At 48.6% G+C, this 20,733-nt stretch overlaps 1 protein-coding gene across 1 annotated transcript; it reads left to right on the top strand.

The window, feature by feature from the left end:
- Positions 1–6,461: 6,461 nt before the first annotated feature.
- On the top strand, positions 6,462–20,178 carry AIPL1 (aryl hydrocarbon receptor interacting protein like 1). Its single transcript, XM_063655802.1, has 8 exons — positions 6,462–6,709; positions 8,724–8,821; positions 9,725–9,904; positions 15,449–15,637; positions 16,893–17,069; positions 17,194–17,335; positions 18,116–18,496; positions 20,135–20,178. Exons 1-7 carry the CDS (start codon positions 6,538–6,540, stop codon positions 18,460–18,462), a joined length of 1,305 nt encoding a protein of 434 aa, XP_063511872.1. The 5' UTR covers positions 6,462–6,537; the 3' UTR covers positions 18,463–18,496; positions 20,135–20,178.
- Positions 20,179–20,733: the final 555 nt, after the last annotated feature.

The raw sequence follows: 20,733 nt of genomic DNA, 5'->3' as shown, positions 1-20,733 counted from the left end.
TCCTTAGCATCCAAACAAAATCAGCCATTATAAAGCTCTCTCCAGCTCATCTTTCTCCTTTCGGTGACCTCAGAGCAGTGCTGCCCACTCCCCCAGCTGGTTTCTTTGTTACTTCTCCGCACAAGAGCCTGAGATGGTGGCTTCTTGAGACTCTGTCTTCAGCCCTCTCCGTTTCTGGGTGGTCTCACCCACTCCTTTGGCCTCAGTGATTTCCAACGAAAGGATGATGATAATGATTAACGTGTATATGGCACTTAGTATGCACAGGTACTGGTGTTGCAGTTTATTAACTTATTTGATCCTCTGCTATGGTTTGAATGTGTCCCTCAAATTTCACATGTTGGAAATGTAATGCCCAAATTCATATATCGGTGGCGTTTTTTTGTTTGTTTTTGAGACGGAATTTCACTCTTGTTGCCCAGGCTGGAGTGCAATGGCATGATCTCGGCTCACTGCAACCTCTGCCTCCCGGGTTCAAGTGATTCTCCTGCCTCAGCCTCCCTAGTAGCTGGGATTACAGGCGCCTGCCACCACGCCCAGCTAACTTTTTGTGTTTTTAGTAGAGATGCGGTTTCACTATGTTGGCCAGGCTGGTCTAGAACTCCTGACCTTAGGCAATCCACCTGCCTCAGCCTCCCAAACTGCTGGGATTACAGACGTAAGCCACCGTTCTTGGCTATTGGTGGCATTTTTAAAGACATATAAATTGTTATTAATTCAAATTATAGAATATTATACAGCACTGAAAAATAAGTGAATTGTAACCAGATGGCATAACTTAAGTCAACCTCAGAAATATAATGTTAGATTAAAAAAAGCAATATGCAGACAAACATAAAGTATGACACCATATAAGTTCAAATGTAAAAATACTAAACAATATGGTTTAGGAATATGCACATACATTTGTGGACAAAGCTATAATTGAAAGCAAAGGAATTGTAAACACCAAAATAAAATAAGTCATCATTTTTGGAAGGGTGGCAGGAGAAGAGGATATAATGAGGAAAGGGCTCAAAGGACTTCAAAGGTAATGTTCCATTTTGTAGGCTGTGTGGTGGCCACATGGATGTTTGCTTTCTTCTTTTTTATTTTTTTTCTTTTAGACAGGATCTCGCTCTGTTGTCCAGGCTGAGGAGCAGTGGTACAATCATGGCTCACTGCAGTCTCAACCTACTGGGCTCAAGCAGTCCTCCTGCCTTGACCTCCCAGAGTGCTGGGATTACAAGCTTAAGCCACCTTGCCCAGTCTTTATTATTCTTTAAACCATACATGTATGTAATTTTATACATATCACTTTATATATATGTGTGTATACACACATATATATACACTTTGTAATTTTCTTTAAAAATTTTTTAAAAATTGACAAGTAATAATTAAACATTTATGGGGCACATAGTGATGTTTTGATACATATAATGTAGAGCAATCAGATCTGGGTAATTGGCATATTCATCATCTCAAACATTATCATTTCTCTGTGTTGGTAAGAGTCAATATCTTCCTTCTAGTTATTTGAAACTATATATTATTGTTCACTCTAGTCACCATGACTAGATGACTCTAGTCATCCCACAGTGCTATAGAATACTAAGCTTATTACTCCTATTTAGCTGTAACTTTGTGTCTTTTAACAAATCTCTCCTATTCCTTCCTTCCACCTACCATTCCCAACGTCCAGTATGTTGATGAGGTGAGGCCTTTGGGAGGTAATTAGCATTAGATAAGATCAAACAGGGTGGGGCCCCCATGATGGTACTGGTGGCTTTAAAAGAAGGGGAAGAGAGACCTGAGCTGACAGGCACGCTTTTGCCCTCTCACCATGCGATGCCTTCTGCCATGTTACAACACAGCAAGAAGACCCTTACCAGATGCCGATCAGATGCCAGTGCTATGCTCTTGAACTTCCCATCCTCCAGACCATGAGCTAAGTAAGTGTCTTTTCTTTATAAATTATGCAGTCTGTGGTATTCAGATATAGCAACAGAAAATGGACGGACATCTTCATTGTACCCACACTCGATGAGGAAACGGAGAATAGAGAATTTGGTTGGGCCTAAATTTCACTCAGTTAGTCTACACCAGGGCCAAGGGTTCAAACTTCATCAGTCTAGGGCTAGGGTCCCTGTGCCTAACCACCACACCACACTGCCTTCCTCAGCCCCTAACACCTCCACCCCCAGCTTGAGCCTCTCATCCGACATGTATAGCCAACTACCTCCTGGGTCTCATCTCCTCTTGAATGCTGCAGGCATCTTAGATCAACATACCCTAGCTGAAGTCACCCTGGTCTCCTCAACTCTCATTCTCCTCGCCCATATTCCCTCTCTCATGTCTTTCTAAATTGTATCAAAGAGGTGCCTGTGATCCATTAAGCACTGTGCTAAAAAATGGGCCACAAAGGTCAACAAAACAGATACATTCCTTACTATCATGGAGCTCAAATCTAGTGTGTGGGGAGACATAGACATGAAAGGATCAAATAACCAATAGTCAATTAATCAAAGAACTATGCAAAACTTATGTTATTTAAAGCTGAGACCTAGAGAATGAGTTAACCAGGCAACAAATGTGTGTGTGTGTGTGTGTGTGTGTGTGTGTGATCTTGGCTCAGGGAACACCATGCTTAAGGAACCAGCATTCACTGTAAGAGACCCAGCACACACACACGTGTGAACTGAAACAAAAGTTTCATGAAACAATACTTGACTATGTGTGATATGCCCTGAGATTTTATTTTTTATTTCATTTAAAAAAACCTTGATGTTACAACCCACTATATTCTTTTACGAGTCACTAATGGGGTATGGGTTGTGGTTTCCAAAATATTGCTGTAGTTTGCCTGTCCACTTTGCTCACAGTGAAGTTGTTTATCAAGAGTCAGAAATGCTTGTTTTCAAACCTGTTTACAACAGTTGCATTTGTTACTGTAATTAAGGAATTTAATTGATGTCTTCTACCAATGAAATCCAAGGGGGAAAAGAAAAAGTTGTTTCTATGAAAACTAAGATGAAAGTGTGGGAAAGATTCTATGAAGGTGAAACATTTAGAAACAAGCAAAGTCTCTCAAACAGGAGTGTCTTATCACAATAGCCTCCCCAGTGCCTGTCATGTCACAGGCATCCATAATAATAGCTTATATTTTTTGTCAGATGCTCTGCTAAGGGCATTTACTTTTTTTATTCTTTTTTAATCCTCAAGCAATTCTTTGAAGTAGGTACATTTTTTATTTCCATTGCAGATGACAAAAGTGAGATGCAGACAGGTGAAATATCTGGTCCAAGATTGTGTGGAATGTCAGAACTGGAGCTTAAATCCAGTGACTGACTTCAAAGCTTGAATTCTTACCCTTAGATTACACAACCTTGTTAAGATCGGGGGTGAAACAATGAATGCATGCATGCATAAAGAGGCCCTCCCTGCTTGGAGCTTTCCACCCTCTTCCCTCACTCAGAATGGTGACTGGCAGGCCAGGTTAATGAACAGTCTCCATGGCAACAAGTAAAAGGGGAAGAAACATTTTCTTCTGAATGAGAAGCCTTTCCCTTTTGCCTTGCGTGGAGTGGTGGCTGGAGGGAGGGAAGGGGGCTGTACTCAGAGGAAGCAGGCTCCTAGTCCAGAGTTCGGTACATTGGCTTCTGTTCTTGGTGACGAGGAAAAACCGGTCACTTTTTCCTAGCAGAGGCTTTTGGATGGGGAGGGAATCCAGCATTACCCTTGCCTCTGTTGGGGAGGGGGACAAACGAGGAGCTCCAGCCCTGCTCTCCAGGGGCTCTTTGTCCAAGAGCAAACATTCCACTAGTTTCCTTGACCTCCTGAAACTGTCAATCTGATGGAAGACACAGACATTAAACACATCATTGTAAACAATTACAATTGGGCAAAATAGCATGAATGTGCAGTGCTAGGGAGAAGTGACAGGGTATAAGGGGGATGGGGAGATTGACAGGAGCTGGAGGTCAGGGTAGTCTTCCCTGAATGTGTGGTGTTTGAAGTGAGGAGCTAGTGGGCCAATGGTTGGGAGTCTGGACTATTGTCAAGTGTTAGGATCGGGGAAAGCCTGGGCAAAAAGGGTGGGGCTGAGATCAGGGGCTGAGGGTAGGGGATGGGGTGGCAAGAGACAGGGCCTATAGGCCAGAGAAGGAGCTTAAAATTTGTCCTGAAGGTGGTGGCAACTCTTTGCTGAATTTGAAGAGGGCAGTAGGTTATTAGAGTGACATTTTAACAAAGTCCATGAGGAGACTGGTTTGGGAGCAGCTATGGTTTTAATGTGTCCCCCAAATTTCATTTGTTGGAAACCGAATCCTCAAATTCATATGTTGATGGTATTTATGGGTGGGGCCTTTGGAGGGTAATTAGGATTAGATAACATTATCAGGGTAGGACCCTGTGATAGGATTGGAGGCTTTACAAGAAGAGGAACGGAGACCTGAGCTGATGTGCATGCTCTTGTCCTCTCACCATGTGATACCTTCCACCATGCTATGATGTAGCAAGAAGGCCCTCACCAGATGCCAGCACCATGCTCTTGGATTTCCCAGCCTCCAGAACCATGAACTAAATAAATGTCTTTTTTTAAAAAAATAAATTATGCATTTCATGGTGTTCAGTTATAATCACAGAAAATGAACTAAGACAGGGGGCAAAGGGTTTCTGAGGCATCAGTCTGTAGCCTGTGGCCCAACCCCAGGCACAGACCAGGAGTGAATCCTCATTCTTCTCAGCAGGGAAACCAACCCCCCTGGCATCAGCTTCAACATCCCCTTTTCTTCTCACCCCCACATCCCCCAATCAACCACAGGCTACATCTATCAGTTCTACTGTTTAAACGTCTCTGCAATGTGTGTGTGCCCTTCGACCCTCTACAAAGGGAAGCAATGGAAACAGTGGGAGAGTTTTAAGAAGTGTGAGAAGAGACACGATTGGATCTTTTTCACTGTGAATTCTATCACTGATAGAAAACTGCCTAAGACATAAAATCTAGTGTCATGAATACAGTGAGTCCTTACTTAATGCTGTCAATAGGTGTTTGAAAACTGACTTTAGGCTGGGCATGGTGGCTCACGCCTGTAATCCCAGCACTTTGGGAGGCCAAGGTGGGTAGATCACCTGAGGTCAGGAGTTTGAGACCAGCCTGGCCAATGTGATGAAACCCTGTATCCACTAAAAAAAAAAAAAAAAAAAAAAAAAAAAAAAAAAAAAAGCTGGGTGAAGTGGCAAGCACCTGTAATCCCAGCTACTTGGGAGGCTGAGGCAGGAGAATCCCAGGAGGTGGAGATTGATCCCAGGAGGTGGAGGTTGCAGTGAGTCAAGATCATGCCATTGCACTCCAGCCTGGGCGACAAGAGCAAAATTCCATCTCAAAAAAAAAAAAAAGAAAACTGACTTTAAATGAAATGACATATAAGGAAACCACCTTTTTTCTCATCAACATTATAACGAAATGATGATATTGATTGAAAGGATGTTATTTGAGGACCTGATGTATGTCCTTTCATTTCAGACTGCAGTTTCCAAGAACCTAAAGGACACTAAGTGAGGACTTACTGTACTTATAAAGTCAACACCCATGTAACCATCACCTAGGTCAAGGGTGAGCACTGCCAGCATCCCAGAAGCAGACTCTTGCCACCTGCAAGTGACAAGTGTGTTCTTCCTCTCTCCTTAGACTTTTATGATAAACACTTTTATTTTCCTTTGTAGTTTTGATACGGCTCTGATGACTGGAGGAACTCCAGGGTTCTTGGTCTTGCACCAATAGGATTAACGACACGGACACACGTGGAGTGGTTTTAAGGAGCGAAAAGTTTAATAGGCAAGAAAGAAGGAAGGAAGAAGAGAATAGCTCCCCTATACAGAGACAGAGGGAGGGGAGATTTGAACAAACAGAAAACCCCCATTCAGGGTGCCGGTGGTGGGAAGTGGCTGCTTATATGAAGAGGCTGAGGAGGTGGTGTCTGATTTCCATAGGGCCCAGGGGATTGGTTTGACCAGGTGTATCATTTACAAACCCCGCAAAATACATGGCCTTCCCACCTTAGTCCTTTAATATGCAAATGTGGATCGCTATGATGTTCTGAACACAAAGTGTTATCTGGAGGTGGCCATGACACTCGGTACACCTGGTGACAGGGAAAAGACAGCAGGAATCGCCATATGAGTGAACCCAGTTTCTAATGGCCAGCATTTGCATATCAAGGTTTGCCAGCCTGGTCCTTTAAGCAGCCTTTTCTGTTAGAAAAGAGATGGTTTGGGGGCTTGTTTTTTATTGCAGGAAAATTTCCACCAAGAACCTTTACCCTTACTATCTGCCTAAAAATTATTTCTTAATAACTCCTGTATTAGTTTCACTAAGTATCCGTTTTACCCATGCGTGCAGACCTCTCTAGGTTGCCACGTGGCTGGAGAAAGGATGGAAGAGAGGAGGGGAAGGTTTTCAGCATCCTTCTGCCTTCCAGGGATGGAGACTGGACGCTTGGGGATCTGGCCAGGATTCCCTGGCCCTGACCGGTTGGCCCAGGTTTGGTCTCCTCTATGCCAACGGCTGCTCATGGGAAGCAAGACTTTCAGGCGTGCTGGATTTCGGGGTGCCATTCACTGCTGCAGCCCTCCCAATTTCCCCTGAGAGGGAGCAGGAGAGGTCAATCTTCTCATTTTGGTTGGGAAAATGCAGTTAGAGAAAACGAGAGACATCCAAGGCAACAAGGTCAGTAAATAGGAAAGGGTCAGCCCTTTGAACTCAGCTGTATCTGGCTCAGTCCAGTCTCCTCTTCCTCTTCTTCTTCTTCTTCTTCTTCTTCCTCCTCTTCCTCTTCCTCTTTCTTCCTCTTCCTCTTCCTCTTCCTCTCCTTCTCCCCCCCCCCCCACTCCCTCTCCCCCTCTCCCTCTCCCTCTTCTTCTTCTTCTTCTTCCTTCTTCTTCCCTCTTCCCTCTTCCCTTCTCCTCCTCCTCCTCCTCTTCCTCCTCTCCTTCTCCTTCTTCTTCTTCTTCTGACACAGTCTCACTCTATGCCCCAGGCTGGAGTGCAGCAACACGATCTTGGTGCACAGCAACCTTCATCTCCTGGGTTCAAGCGATTCTCCTGCTTCAACCTCCTGGGTAGCTGGGATTGGGATTACAGGCGCCCACCACCACACCCGACTAACTTTTGTAATTTTAGTAGAGATGGGGATTCATCATGTTGGCCAGGCTGGTCTCTAACTCCTGATCTCAGGTGATCCACCTGCCTTGGCTCCCAGAGTCCTAGGATTACAGCCATGAGCCACCGCGCCCAGCCTAGTCTAGCATTTTTTTGTTTTGTTTCGTTTTTTTGAGACAGAGTCTCAAAAAACTCAGCTCACTGCAACCTCCGCCTCCCGGGTTCAAGCGAGGCTCCTGCCTCAGCCTCCTGAGTAGCTAGGATTTCAGGCGCGCACCACCATGCCCGGGTAATTTTTGTATTTTTAGTAGAGACGGGGGTTTCACCATGTTGGCCAGGCTGGTCTCGAACTCCTGACCTCAGGTGATCCACCTACCTCAGCCTCCTTAGTCCAGTGTTTTTATCGCTCCCTGTAGCAGAGTCCTGCACCCCTTCCCTCTGCAACCAGTGAGCCTGGTGTCAGGAAGAGAATGGTTTTGGGGAGCTGAGTCCAGTGCCCTCAGGGTTCGGAGGTGTAGGAGCTTGAACTGGCCACACGGTGGTGCCAAACACCAGGTCTTCGCATTTATGTTTCCCAGCCCTTCTGAGCGTCCCTGATGCCCTGAATAAACTCTGCCTGGTTCCCAGAGCACAGGGCTAAGGCCCTCCAAAGGGGGGCCCTCCAAAGGGGAGGGGATACCCACCCTTCCCCCAGCCAGACCTTTCAGGGGAGGCAGGAGCGGGGCTGCGGAGGGAGCCTCAACTTTACCCAAACCCACCCCGCCTTTTGTTCTCCGTCTTCCTTCCCTCCCAAGCCAGAAACCTGTCCCCTCTTCCCTTGGGCCACCATTGCAGGGCCTCCTGAAGGCGGATTCTGGGGAGGGGAGGGGGAACAGGGCAAGTAGGAAGGTGGCTGGATGGCAAAGGGCAGCTGCCACCCCGGCTGGCCTGGGGTCCTCAGGGGCTTAGAGTCTGGGCCCAGCCCAGGCCTCCCCTCCTTTTCCCCTTTAGTGGCCTCCAGGCCTCTCTCCACATCGCCAGGCTGGAGTTCAGTGGCGCTATCTCCGCTCACTGCAACCTCCGCCTCCCTGGTTCAAGTGATTCTCCTGCTTCAGCCTCCCGAGTAGCTGGAACTACAGGCGCCTGCCACCACCCCTGGCTAATTTTTGTATTTTCAGTAGAGATGGGGTTTCACCATGTTGGCCAGGATAGTCTCGATTTCTTGACCTCGTGATCCGCCCGCCTCGGCCTCCTAAAGTGCTGGGATTACAGGCGTGAGTCACCGCGCCTGGTCCCCTGACTTCTTAAAGAAGGCTCAGCTTCTTGGGGTGGAACAAAAGCCAAGTCTAGCACAACCCTGGGCAGGGGCCCAGAATCACTGGAAGGAGCTGTGGATGGCATAGGAGGCAAGGTTGCCTGTGGACCACAGGCCCGGCCCGAGTGGCTCTGATGAGAAGCCGGGGCCCCTGGGTCACCGCCCCCACCGTCTGCCCTTCCCCCCACTCCTCCTGGCTGGGCAAATCCAGAGTCTCAGCCGCCTAAGTGTCTTCCCCGGAGGTGAGATTATCTCCGCCTGTGCTGGACACCTCCCTTTCTCCTGCAGCCATGGACGCCGCTCTGCTCCTGAACGTGGAAGGGGTCAAGAAAACCATTCTGCACGGGGGCACGGGCGAGCTCCCAAACTTCATCACCGGATCCCGAGTGAGTGGGGCCCCTCCGGAGCAGACAGGGTCCCCCACAGCAGCCTTCCATATTCCAGGTGTGCCCCAAGGCACTGTAAACAGCTTTCAGCTGTGCCAAAAAAACAGCCAGGCAGCCCCAGTGCTGGGCTTCCGGGGAGCTCCCAGCGTCTACCCATTCAGGGGGCATTTTTGGTACTTTGCAGATTCAACTTTAGCATGGGCTGAGGGGAAGGGCTTTTGGGAATTTTCTGGAGCCCTAAATGTTGAGTGAGAAGAAAGGGGGTCCCAGGGGTCTTGGTATTTTTCCCCAAATGTCTGTTGGGCTTCCCTGGACTGAAGGGTGCGTCTGTGGCTACAGAATTCGGGCTTTGGCCAGGCGAGGCGGCTCACGCCTGTAATCCCAGCACTTTGGGAGGCCAAAATGGGCAGATCATCAGGTCAAGAGTTCGAGACCAGCCTGACCAACATGTGAAACCCCGTCTCTACTGAAAATACAAAAATTAGCCGGATATGTGGGGGCCTATAATCCCAGTTCAGATACTCAGGAGACTGAGGCAGGAGAATCACTTGAGCCCGGGAGGTGGAGGTTGCAGTGAGCCGAGATCATACCACTGCGCTCCAACCTGGGCAACAGAGTGAGACTCTGTTTCAAAAGAAAAAAAAAGAACTCGGGCTTATTTGAGGAAGGATTTCTGGATGCACAGGGCTGTGGGGAGTGGAATGGGGTCCGTAGGGAGGGGTGGGTCCCTCCTCCCTGGGGGGTGCGGGAAGGGTGGAGGTGCTCCAGGGGTCTGAGGCATCTGATGGGGTGAACTGAGTGAGCTGACCCTGGGGACAGCCCTGGGTGTCGGTGGCAAGGGGGTGGCTTCTGCCAGACCTTGAGCGGTGTGTCTAGAGCATAGTGCACCGTCTCGGTGACCAGGTGATCTTTCATTTCCGCACCATGAAATGTGATGAGGAGCGAACGGTCATCGACGACAGCCGGCAGGTGGGCCAGCCCATGCACATCATCATCGGAAACATGTTCAAGCTCGAGGTCTGGGAGATCCTGCTCACCTCCATGCGGGTGCACGAGGTGGCCGAGTTCTGGTGTGACACCATCGTAAGTAGGCCCTGTGTGCCTGTCCCCTGGGACTAGTCTCTTCGGTGCTCACCCACCCACTTTGCGGGGCTGCTGTGTTTCGGGAAAGCTGGGACTCAAGCGAAGCTCTGCAAAGCCAGTCCTGCAACCTTATTCCCCACCGCTGTGCATGTGAAGATGGAGGGAACAAGGGCTGGAAGGGGTGACCATGCTGTGGCTGGCTGGTGGGGAGCAGAGGTATGCCCAGCAGGAGTGAGCTGGCCCACTTCACAGTCCTCACATTTGTGTGTGTGTGTGTGCGTGTGTGTGTGTGTGAGAGAGAGAGAGAGAGAGATAGGGTCTCACCCTGTCACCCAGGCTGGAGTGCAGTAGCGTAATTATGGCCCACTGCAGCCTCAACTTTGAGAGAGAGAGAGAGAGAGATAGGGTCTCACCCTGTCACCCAGGCTGGAGTGCAGTAGTGTAATTATGGCCCACGCAGCCTCAACTTTGAGAGAGAGAGAGAGAGAGAGAGAAAGAGAGATAGGGTCTCGCCCTGTCACCCACGCTGGAGTGCAGTAGCGTAATTATGGCTCACTGCAGCCTCAACTTCCCAGGCTCAGGTGATCCTCCCACTTCAGCCTTCCAAGTAGTTGGGACTACAGGCGCACCACCACACCTCGTGTATTTTTTGTAGAGACAGTTTCACCACGTTGGCCAGGCTGGTCCTAAACTCCTAGGCTTAAGCAATCCTCCTGTCTCGGCCTCCCAGAGTGCTGGAATTATAGGCATGAGCCATCTTGCCTGGCCAAGTCCTTGCTTTTTATACAGCATGATTAGACCTGGAGATTTTATACAGCATGATTAGAGCAGCATTGGTGACTTTTTTGCCCTCCTCCTCACATTGCAAGTTTGCCCTCCTATTTACGGCACTCCGTAAATTACTCTTATAAGTTAGCTTCCTTGCCTTATGGCAAAACTCACTGACCTTTAGGCAACGTTTCTTATGGGAACTTTCAAACATATACAAAAGTCAACAGAAAGAATAATGAACTTACAAGTATCCATCACCCAGTGCCGGCCACCATCAACCCGCGGCTGGTGTTGCTTCATCTCCCAACCCACCCACTTTGCTTCTTTGTCCAGCATGGTTAAACCAAATGCCAGACACCATATCATTTCATCTGTAAATACTAAAATTTGTATCTCTAAAATATGAGGATATCCCAGCACTTTGGGAGACTGAGGCGGGCAGATCACGAGGTCAAGAGTTCGAGACCAGCCTGACCAACATGGTGAAACCCTGTCTGTACTAACAATACAAAAATTAGCCAGGAGTGGTGGTGGGTGCCTGTAATCCCAGCTACTCAGGAGGCTGAGGCATGAGAACTGCTTGAACCCGGGAGGCGGAGGTTGTAGTGAGCTGAGATCATGCCACTGAACTCCAGTCTGGTGACAGAGTGAGACTCCATCTTAAAAAAAAAAAAAAAAAAAGGATATTAAAAAAACTTTACCATTGTATCATTATGAAATCTTTTAAAAAGTTCAGTAATTCCTTAAAGCCATCTAATATCCAGTCACTGTTAAATTTTCTTTGGTTGACTCCTTTTATTGTTTATAAATGAATGAGTTTGGTTTGTTTAAATCAACAACCAAACAAACAAAGTCTCTGCATAGTGCTTTGTTGATGCATCTCTCAAGTCCCTTTTTATCTATAGGTCTACTTCCTTCTTTTCTTTCTTTCTTTTTTTGAGACGGAGTCTTGCTCTGTTGCCAGGCTGGAGTGCAGTAGCATGATCTTGGCACACTGCAACCTCAGCCTCCTGGGTTCAAGAGATCCTCCTGCCTCAGCCTCCCAAGACTACAGGTGCCCGCCACCACGCCTGGGTAATTTTTTGTATTTTAGTAGAGACAGAGTTTCACCATGTTGACCAGAATGGTCTTGATCTCTTGACCTTGTGATCCACCCGCCTCTGCCTCCTAAAGTGCTGGGATTACAGGCATGAGCTACCGCGCCCAGCCTCCTTCTTTTCTTCTTTTCTTCCTTGACATGGAAATGTTGAAGGAACTGGGTCATTTGTCCTGTAGAAGTCCCACATTCTGATTTTCCTGGTTGCTTTGCCATGGAATTGTCTAACGTGCTCCTCTATTCCCCACATTTTTGATAAATTGAAAGTGGGGTCTAGAGGACCTGATAAGATTCAGATTCTTCTCTCTCTCTCTCTCTTTTTCAAAAGTCTGCCATGGATGTACCATATACTTCCCTTTGGGAGACGTACATCATACTTGGTTGACTCTCTTATAGTGATGTTAAGAGTGATTGGTGGGTTTAGGTGTTGACAGCCTGATTCATCCATTCCAAAGTTCCCCTAGACTTTCACCATTGGTGGCAGATACCCAGACTCATTATTTCATCAGAGGCCACTGACCTTTTAAATGAGCATTTTGGGGACAATTTGAACTCTGTTTTGTCTTTCATTATTTGTGTGACCTGAGGAAGTCCTGTCTTCTGTCTGCTACTCTATTCCTTCATTTATAAATAAACAAAACTCTAAGTTAAGGGGTTGTTTTGGAGATTACATGATATAACATATGAGGGTGAATCATAATACAGGGCAATTAAAAATGAGAGCTATTATTTTGAACTAGAATTTTTTTTTTTTTTTTTTTTCTGAGATGGAGTTTCACTCTGTCACCCAGGTTGGAGTGTAGTGGCACGATCTTGGCTTGCTGGAACCTCTGCCTCCCAGGTTCAAATGATTCTCCCACTTCAGCCTCCTGAGTAGCTGGGGATTACAGGTGCCTGCCACCACACCTGGCTATTTTTTTTTTTTCAGTATTTTTAGTAGAGATGGGGTTTCATCATGTTGGACCAAGCTGGTCTTGAACTCTTGACCTCAAGTGATCTGCCTGCCTCGGCCTCCCAAAGTGCTGAGATTACAGGTGTGAGCCACCATGTCCAGCCTAGAAAAAATTTGAGATTAACTTCTTCACTTTACTGATGGGAAACTTAAGACTCCAAAAGGGAACATAACTTGCAATGGCTCAGACAAGTTAAGGGAAAAGATCTGGGTGAGATGCCTGGTTCCTTCTTCATCCTACACACATTTCTCACAGTGTCTAATAGAGCTGGGCTGCAGCGCCATCCTCTGCCAGTAGGTGATCCCACTCAACATGTTATCCATTTATCCATTCATGTAGCAAATATTTGTTGAACATCTTTCCTTTGTAGCAGTCCCTGTGTTTTTCTTCATTCTGATGTTTTTATCTTAAAATCTGTTTTATTTTTTATCAAGTCAAGCCTTCAAAAAATTGGCTTCTTTGTGATTTCAGTTAGTTTAAAAATATATCTATTGACTTTGCTTAGCGTGAGGGGCTCCTGTACTTTAATTCATGCCATATGTGAGGCAAGGCTTGGCTGCCACTAACAGCCCCCTGTCCATAGGATACATGTTTGCTAACACATGACAGCTGAGTGCATAGAAGGCTGTCAATAAATTCTTGATTAGTTGATTGATTTGTTGTTTGCAAAACCACAAGCTGTTGTCATTCTAGTAATGTGGGCGTGGCTCTTTGTTTCCTGTGGAGTCTGTGTTCCTTTTTCCATGTTGATAGTCACATGAGTGCATTGCCCATATCACAGGCTGGTAACTGTTTTTTTTTTTTTTTTTTTGAGACGGACTTTCGCTCTTGTTGCCCAGGCTGGAGTGCAATGGTATGGGATTGGCTCACTGCAACCTCTGCCTCCCAGGTTCAAGCGATTCTCCTGCTTCAGCCTCCCGAGTAGCTGGAATTACAGGTGCTTGCCACCACACCAGGCCAATTTTTGTATTTTTAGTAGAGACGGGGTTTCACCATGTTGGCCAGGCTGGTCTCGAACTCCTGATCTCAGGTGAACCACCTGCCTTGACCTCCCAAAGTGCCAGGATTACAGGCATGAGCCACTGTACCCATAGTAACTATGGGTTTTCCCAATCTCCATGCTCCCCACATCTCCTCACCCCAGCCCATGGCTGCCGTGATTGTGTGCACGTGCATGCGCACACACACACACACACACACACCCCTTCTAGAGTTAGTTCTTCACCTGCACATCCACCTCTTATCCATCCACCCACCTGCCCAGGCATCAATTCATCCATTCTTCCCTTCAACCAGTCTTCATTCATAATCCAGTCTTCCATTACTATGCATGCATCCATCATCTTCTATCTATCTCCTATCATTCGTGTATCTATTATCTATCTATCTATCTATCTATCTATCTATCTATCTATCTACCTACCTACCTATCTAGTTAGAAAACATTCACTGGGCACCTGATTTGGCCTGTGCTGTATGTTAGGAATGAAACAAGCAAAGCCCCTAGCCCTTAGGGAACTTGAATTCTGCAGGAGGAGCAGACAGCTAAACAATTGTAATGCAGGTCAGCCAGTGCCATGACATAAATAAGTGAGGGCAGTGTGCTTTGCGGCCACAAAAACACACTCAGCTTGCTGGGAGCCATGGGGTGCTGAGCTGCGGGCTGCTGAGTCAGGGCCAGAGGTGGCCCCTCCCTGCAGTAAGCTGGTTCTGGGGCCTCTCCCTCCCTTGGTCCAGCTCTAATCCTAACAGGCTCAACAGCCATCTGCTTGCCTCTTCCATAAAGAGGCAGAAGGCATTTCGGGCTAATCCCGGCCGGTGGGGTGGGCAGGCTGACCTCTGTCTCTGTGTTGGTGACCTGGAGGCAGAGCTGAACTGCTGCACAGAGTTTCAGCCCCTTCACTTCCCATGTTGCATGTGGGGCCAGTGCTGAGTCATCTCAGAAGCTGGTCCAAGGAGATGGGTTCTCAGGGAGCCTAGCTGGGGAAACTGGGGCCCAGCATACACACAGCAGGCCTCGCTGAGGCCGCACGGCTGATTTTCCCAGCCCTCCTTTATCCCAAGGGTGGCAAACTCAGCTCCTGTGCTGGCTGAAGCTGTGATGAGCCAGAACTATATCTGCACCATCTCATTTAATCCCTACAGCAGCCCTAATACCGAACAGGAGCAACCCCGGGAACTGAGGTTCAGAGAAGTGCAGAGACCTGGGCTCACTGCTAACCTACAGCACTGCCAGGACACCAAAGCGACTCTCTTGGACCCTGGAGTCCTGCTCCTTCCACTACCCCACACTGCCCTTCCTGCGAGTCATAGGCTTTGCAGAGCTCAGGGTTTTCTTGGGGCAGAGATGTGTTACAGTGGACCATAAGGGCCAGAAGAGGCAGCTGGAGGCTAACAGCATATGGCCTCTGGAGCCAGGTTTGAATCCTGACTGCGTCATTTCCTAGCTGTGTGACCTTAAGCAAGTTGCTTTGCCTCTCTGGGCTGTAGTTTCCCCATCTGTAAAATGGGGATAATAGTGCCTCCCTTGAATTGTCGTAAGGATTGAAGGGGCTCATAACAGTGTGAAGTGCTTTGCCTGGCACACAGTTAACCACAGTTAGTATTAGTGGGATAGTGAGGGAGCAGGATTCCTGCCAGGAGGGGCTCTGAGTGGAGGCCTTTTGTGGCCCACCTAGCTCTGAGCAGGTAGCCCGGATGTCATCCATCTGTTTCTCCCCACAGCACACGGGGGTCTACCCCATCCTGTCCCGGAGCCTGCGGCAGATGGCCCAGGGCAAGGACCCCACAGAGTGGCACGTGCACACATGCGGGCTGGCCAATATGTTCGCCTACCACACGCTGGGCTACGAGGACCTGGACGAGCTGCAGAAGGAGCCTCAGCCTCTGATCTTTGTGATCGAGCTGCTGCAGGTGGGGCTGGGGTTGGCAGGGCTGGAGGGCTGTGCCAGTACCAGAGAGGGACAGTGGGCATCACAGGCACCCCCACCCCACTGGCCACCGGACAGTGCACTGTTTCTCTTTAGATAACAAGAAAGGGTTCATAAGCCATGGGAGAAGACGAATTTGAAAAAAAAGTCCTCTGATTTTTCCACAAGAAAAGTCCATTTGGTGCTGGGCACGGTGGCCCACGCCTGTAATCCCAGCACTTTGGGAGGCCGAGGGGGTTGGATCACCTGAGGTCAGGAGTTCGAGACCAGCCTGGCCAACATGGTAAAACCCCGTCTCTACTAAAAACACAAAAATTAACCGGGTGTGGTGGTGCATGCCTGTAATTCCAGCTATTCGGGAATTTGAGGCATGAGAATTGCTTGAACCTGGGAAGTGGAGGTTGCAGTGAGCCGAGATCATGTCAGTGCATTTTAACCTGGGTGACAGAGTGAGACTCCATCTCAAAAAAAAAAAAAAAAAAAAAGTCCACTTGGAACCACTTTTTAAAAATGTGATTCATTTTCATTGTGGAGGCATTTTATCCACTTCCACTTTCATTCTCAAGAGTTGGAGATTATAACCTCCTCCTTGTTTCCTGTGGTTTGTGGGTTCAGACTTGGTTCCCCAGTGGCGGGAAAGGCTGCATGGAACTCCCCACATCCTCCCACCCAGAGCCCCAGAGTGATTGACAGCACGTGTTTGTGGATTGGTGAGAGAGGGTTAGGGCCAGGGTCAAGGTCAGGTCAGGACTCAGCTTATGGCCAAGACTGAGGCTCAGCCTGAGAGCTATGTGGATTAATAAAAATAAAATAAGAACTGTGTCAACCAAGGGCCCTTACAGGCTTGCTGTCACAGTTGTGTGGTCTGTGCACTGCACAAGGTGCACCGGCATCTCCTCCAAGGTGCTCATTATAGACATTGTATATTGGTATTTCCATAATGACAAGTTTCCAGCAGATGGCAATAGTGTATTGTTCTAACAAAATGAGTATTCGTGACAATTTTCTGAATATTAGAAGTGAAGTGTCTTGATGAACGGGCACCTTTTCCTAGTTTGCACAAAGGCATTGATTTAGGGCAGGGTTTTCGGCGTTGTTGCTTCTTTCCCTTGTCTGTATGCGCTTGAACAGCAAGCATGACTTCAGGGAGATGTGCCACAGGGTCCTGTTTTTCGGGTCCCTGATGGGGTGCAGGCCCCTGGGGTCCCTGCCTCACTGACCTGCAGCTCTGGGGCCAGGTTGATGCCCCGAGTGATTACCAGAGGGAGACCTGGAACCTGAGCAATCATGAGAAGATGAAGGCAGTGCCCGTCCTCCATGGAGAGGGAAATCGGCTCTTCAAGCTGGGCCGCTACGAGGAGGCCTCTTCCAAGTACCAGGAGGCCATCATCTGCCTAAGGAACCTGCAGACCAAGGTCAGAGGCCACTGGCCAGGGGTGGGAAGTGGGGCTGACTCTGGGGGACTTGCCCAGTGCTGGCCAGGGTGGGGCGGGGGTTGGGTAGCTGCCTGAGGTCATGGCTGACCTTCTCCCTGGGCAGGAGAAGCCATGGGAGGTCCAGTGGCTGAAGCTGGAGAAGATGATCAATACTCTGATCCTCAACTACTGCCAGTGCCTGCTGAAGAAGGAGGAGTACTACGAGGTGCTGGAGCACACCAGTGACATTCTCCGGCACCACCCAGGTGTGCGGGGCTGCAGGGGCGGGCAGTGAGGGGGCGCCCAGCCCAGGGCCACGGAGACACCTGCCATAGCCTTCCTGGACTTTTCTTTCCACCCCACCAGGGCACCAAACCTTGTCTCCACCAAGCTGGGTTTCCCCGAGTGTGTAACTGAATCGTGGGTGATGGAAGGGCAGTGCTTGGCGCAGGGCAGCCCTTTATTTTAATGTGTTTGAACACTTACCCAGGAAGCTCACCAAGCTTGTGATTTCAGTGGAATGGTAAACAGGCTTTTAAAAAAGAGGGGCATTCAATATAGAGAAAAATATTATGATGTCAATACTAGTACTGGTGTTGCAAGGATATGGCACCGTCAGTACTAGTATTGACTTAATGCTCGAATAGTGCTCACAGCAACAACATCCGCCCCTAGCTCATGCATCAGGCACACGTCATCTGCATTTATTATCTCATTTAATCCTCATAATCCTCATAATCACCATATGGGGGAGGTGCAGGGAAAGGGCCTGAAGGTTATCTAATTTAGGTAGCGTCTATAAGAAAAATAAAACAAAGTTATGAATATAAAATTAGTCACAGGGCCTTGAAAAGGAGAGGAGGAGGTATTGCTATTATGATCATCATCTCCATCTTACAGTTGAAAAAACCGAGGGATGGGGGATACAGAGAGGTTAAGGATCATGTGGGGCTAAGAGTCTTGGAGGCTGGTGAGTCCCAGCTGGGCAGGGGCTGCCTCTGAGGCTGGGAAGGGAGCTGTAGCTGGATGCGCCCTGCTCCCCACAGGCATCGTGAAGGCCTACTACGTGCGTGCCCGGGCTCATGCAGAGGTGTGGAATGAGGCTGAGGCCAAGGCAGACCTCCAGAAAGTGCTGGAGCTGGAGCCGTCTATGCAGAAGGCGGTGCGCAGGGAGCTGAGGCTGCTGGAGAACCGCATGGCGGAGAAGCAGGAGGAGGAGCGGCTGCGCTGCCGGAACATGCTGAGCCAGGGTGCCACGCAGCCTCCCGCAGAGCCACCCGCAGAGCCACCTGCAGAGCCACCCACAGCACCATCTGCAGAGCTGCCTGCAGGGCCACCTGCAGAGACACCCACAGAGCCACCCCCGTCCCCAGGGCACTCACTGCAGCACTGACCCCCCTGAGGCCCACAGTCAGCCTGACACTCAGGTAGGGAGCAAGTGGCCTGGTCACTTCTGGTTCGATTGACCAGGATCGTGGTGTCACTTTTTAAAATTTAAAGTTAATTTTTGAAATCAAAGCCAGACACACCCATGGTAAAAAAAAAGAAAAAATCCGAAGGGTACAGAAGAGCTTATTAATAAAAGTAGTTTTCTCCCCTACCCCTCTCATTCCTTCTGTGCCGTGGTTTTAATTGACCCTGTTTTTAATTCTTCTGTTAGTTTTCTCTATTTCCAAGCAATCTGTTTAAATCAGTTTCTCGATTTTACCCCGTGTCAATGACAAATGAGGATTTGATGCTCTGAGCCTTCTCATCCCTGATACCCCTCCCTGTCTCCCCATTTTGGATAGTTATATTTGGGGGTCATCTCTTGGTGATTTTTGTAACTTTATGCAGGACGCTTAGAACTCTCTAGAATCCCACTGACTTTAGTGGGTCTTGATGTAGGGTGGGCAAGCCCCGACATTGGAGCTTAGCCTGAGAGGGTTCTTGGCCTCCTGCAGGAAAGATTTCAAAGGGGAGCGCCAGTGGTAGGGTAGAAGAAAACAGCTGTGGCCGGGCACAGTGGCTCACGCCTATAATCCCAGCACTTTGGGAGGCCGAGGCGGGTGGATCACCTGAGGTCAGGAGTTCCAGACCAGCCTGGCCAACATGGTGAAACCTCATCTCTACTAAAAATACAAAAAAAACTAGCTGGGCGTGGTGGCAGGCGCCTATAATCCCAGCTACTTGGGAGACTGAGGCAGGAGAATCACTCGAACCTGAGAGGCGGAGGTTGCAGTGAGCCGAGATCATGTCATTGCACTCCAGCCTGGTCAACAGGAGTAAAACTTCATCTCAAAAAACACAAAACAACAACAACAAAAAACAAAACCAAAACAGCTGTATTGAAGCTGCCGTGTTGCAGCTCTGTGACTGTCCTGCAGAGCAGGGCTACCCCATAGGCAGGGAGCAGCATCTCAGGGCAGTTCTGCAGTCAGATTTATACCCACTTTTAATTACATGTAGATTAAGGAGCGGCATATACAAAGGTTTCTAGGGAAGGGGTAGTAACTTCTGGGTCCTGGGGTTTTTGCCATGGAAAAGGGTGGTTGCCATGGAAAAGGGTAGGCCCGGGTGTTGCCTTGGCAATGGTAAACTGACATGGCACCCTGGGGGGCATGCCTTAGGGAAAGCTGCTTCCACTCGCCCCTGTTTTAGCTCATCTTCAAGTTAGTCTGGTGTCCAAGCCCCACCGCCTACCTCAGGCTGGTGACCTCCTTCTGTGTCTGATGAGCATGGCAGCGTTGGGACCTTCCCCTTCCAACTCTCTCCCTCCTCTTTGTCCTCCCTAAAGGATGGGTACGAGGAGGGGCTATCACACCAGCGACATCCTCTAGCACTACCCAGGTGTGTGGGATGAGGCAGGGGGGCGACGGAGTATCCGGCCCAGGGCCACGTAGTCAACTGCCAAGGCCTTCCTGGGCTTTTCTTCTGCCCCAAAGCTTGTCTCCACCCAGCAGGGGTTCCCCCAGCGCTAACTGTATCCTAAAGTTCTGATGTACTTTACTTTTCCATCATCCCTGTTGTTAACATCTACCTTCTGCTCTGTAAGCAAAACTAAATCTTCTGTGCTTTGTCCATAGGTTGACTCTACAATCTGAATGTCAATAAACAGCATTTGCATGATTATGGCTGTGTAGGTGTGTTTCCCCACAGGGCTCGGCGCAATGCTTCTACTGCATTGCTTTCTCTGTGGTTCCAATTTCGTGACCCCTGGGACACCAGAATGAGGATATTTCTGGCATCTGGGGTGATGATGTATATTTTAACATGGCAGTGTTTTCTGTTTTTCTTCTCTTCTTCTCCTCTTTTTTTCATTTTTCATTTTTTTTTTTTTTTTTTGAGATGGAGTCTCACCCTGTTGCCCAGGCTGGAGTGCAGTGGCATGATCTCGGCTCACTGCAACCTCCAACCTCCACCTCCCAGGTTCAAGCGATTCTCATTCCTCAGCCTCCTGAGTAGCTGGGATTACAGGTGTGTGCCACTGTGCCTGGCTAATTTTTTGTATTTTTAGTAGAGACGGGGTTTCACCATGTTGGCCAGCTGCTCTCAAACTCCTGACCTCTGGTGATCTGCCCACCTCGGCCTCCCAAAGTGTTGGGATTACAGGCGTGAGCCACCGCGCCTGGCCTCTTCTTCCTTTTTTCTTGCAGTACTAGAAGGTTTGATGTGTAAGCCTTCC

Source organism: Pongo pygmaeus, chromosome 19, assembly GCF_028885625.2.
Source record: "Pongo pygmaeus isolate AG05252 chromosome 19, NHGRI_mPonPyg2-v2.0_pri, whole genome shotgun sequence".
NCBI lineage: Eukaryota > Metazoa > Chordata > Mammalia > Primates > Hominidae > Pongo > Pongo pygmaeus.
Note: the sequence above shows the minus strand (reverse complement) of the source record. Positions and strands in the feature narration are given on the sequence as shown.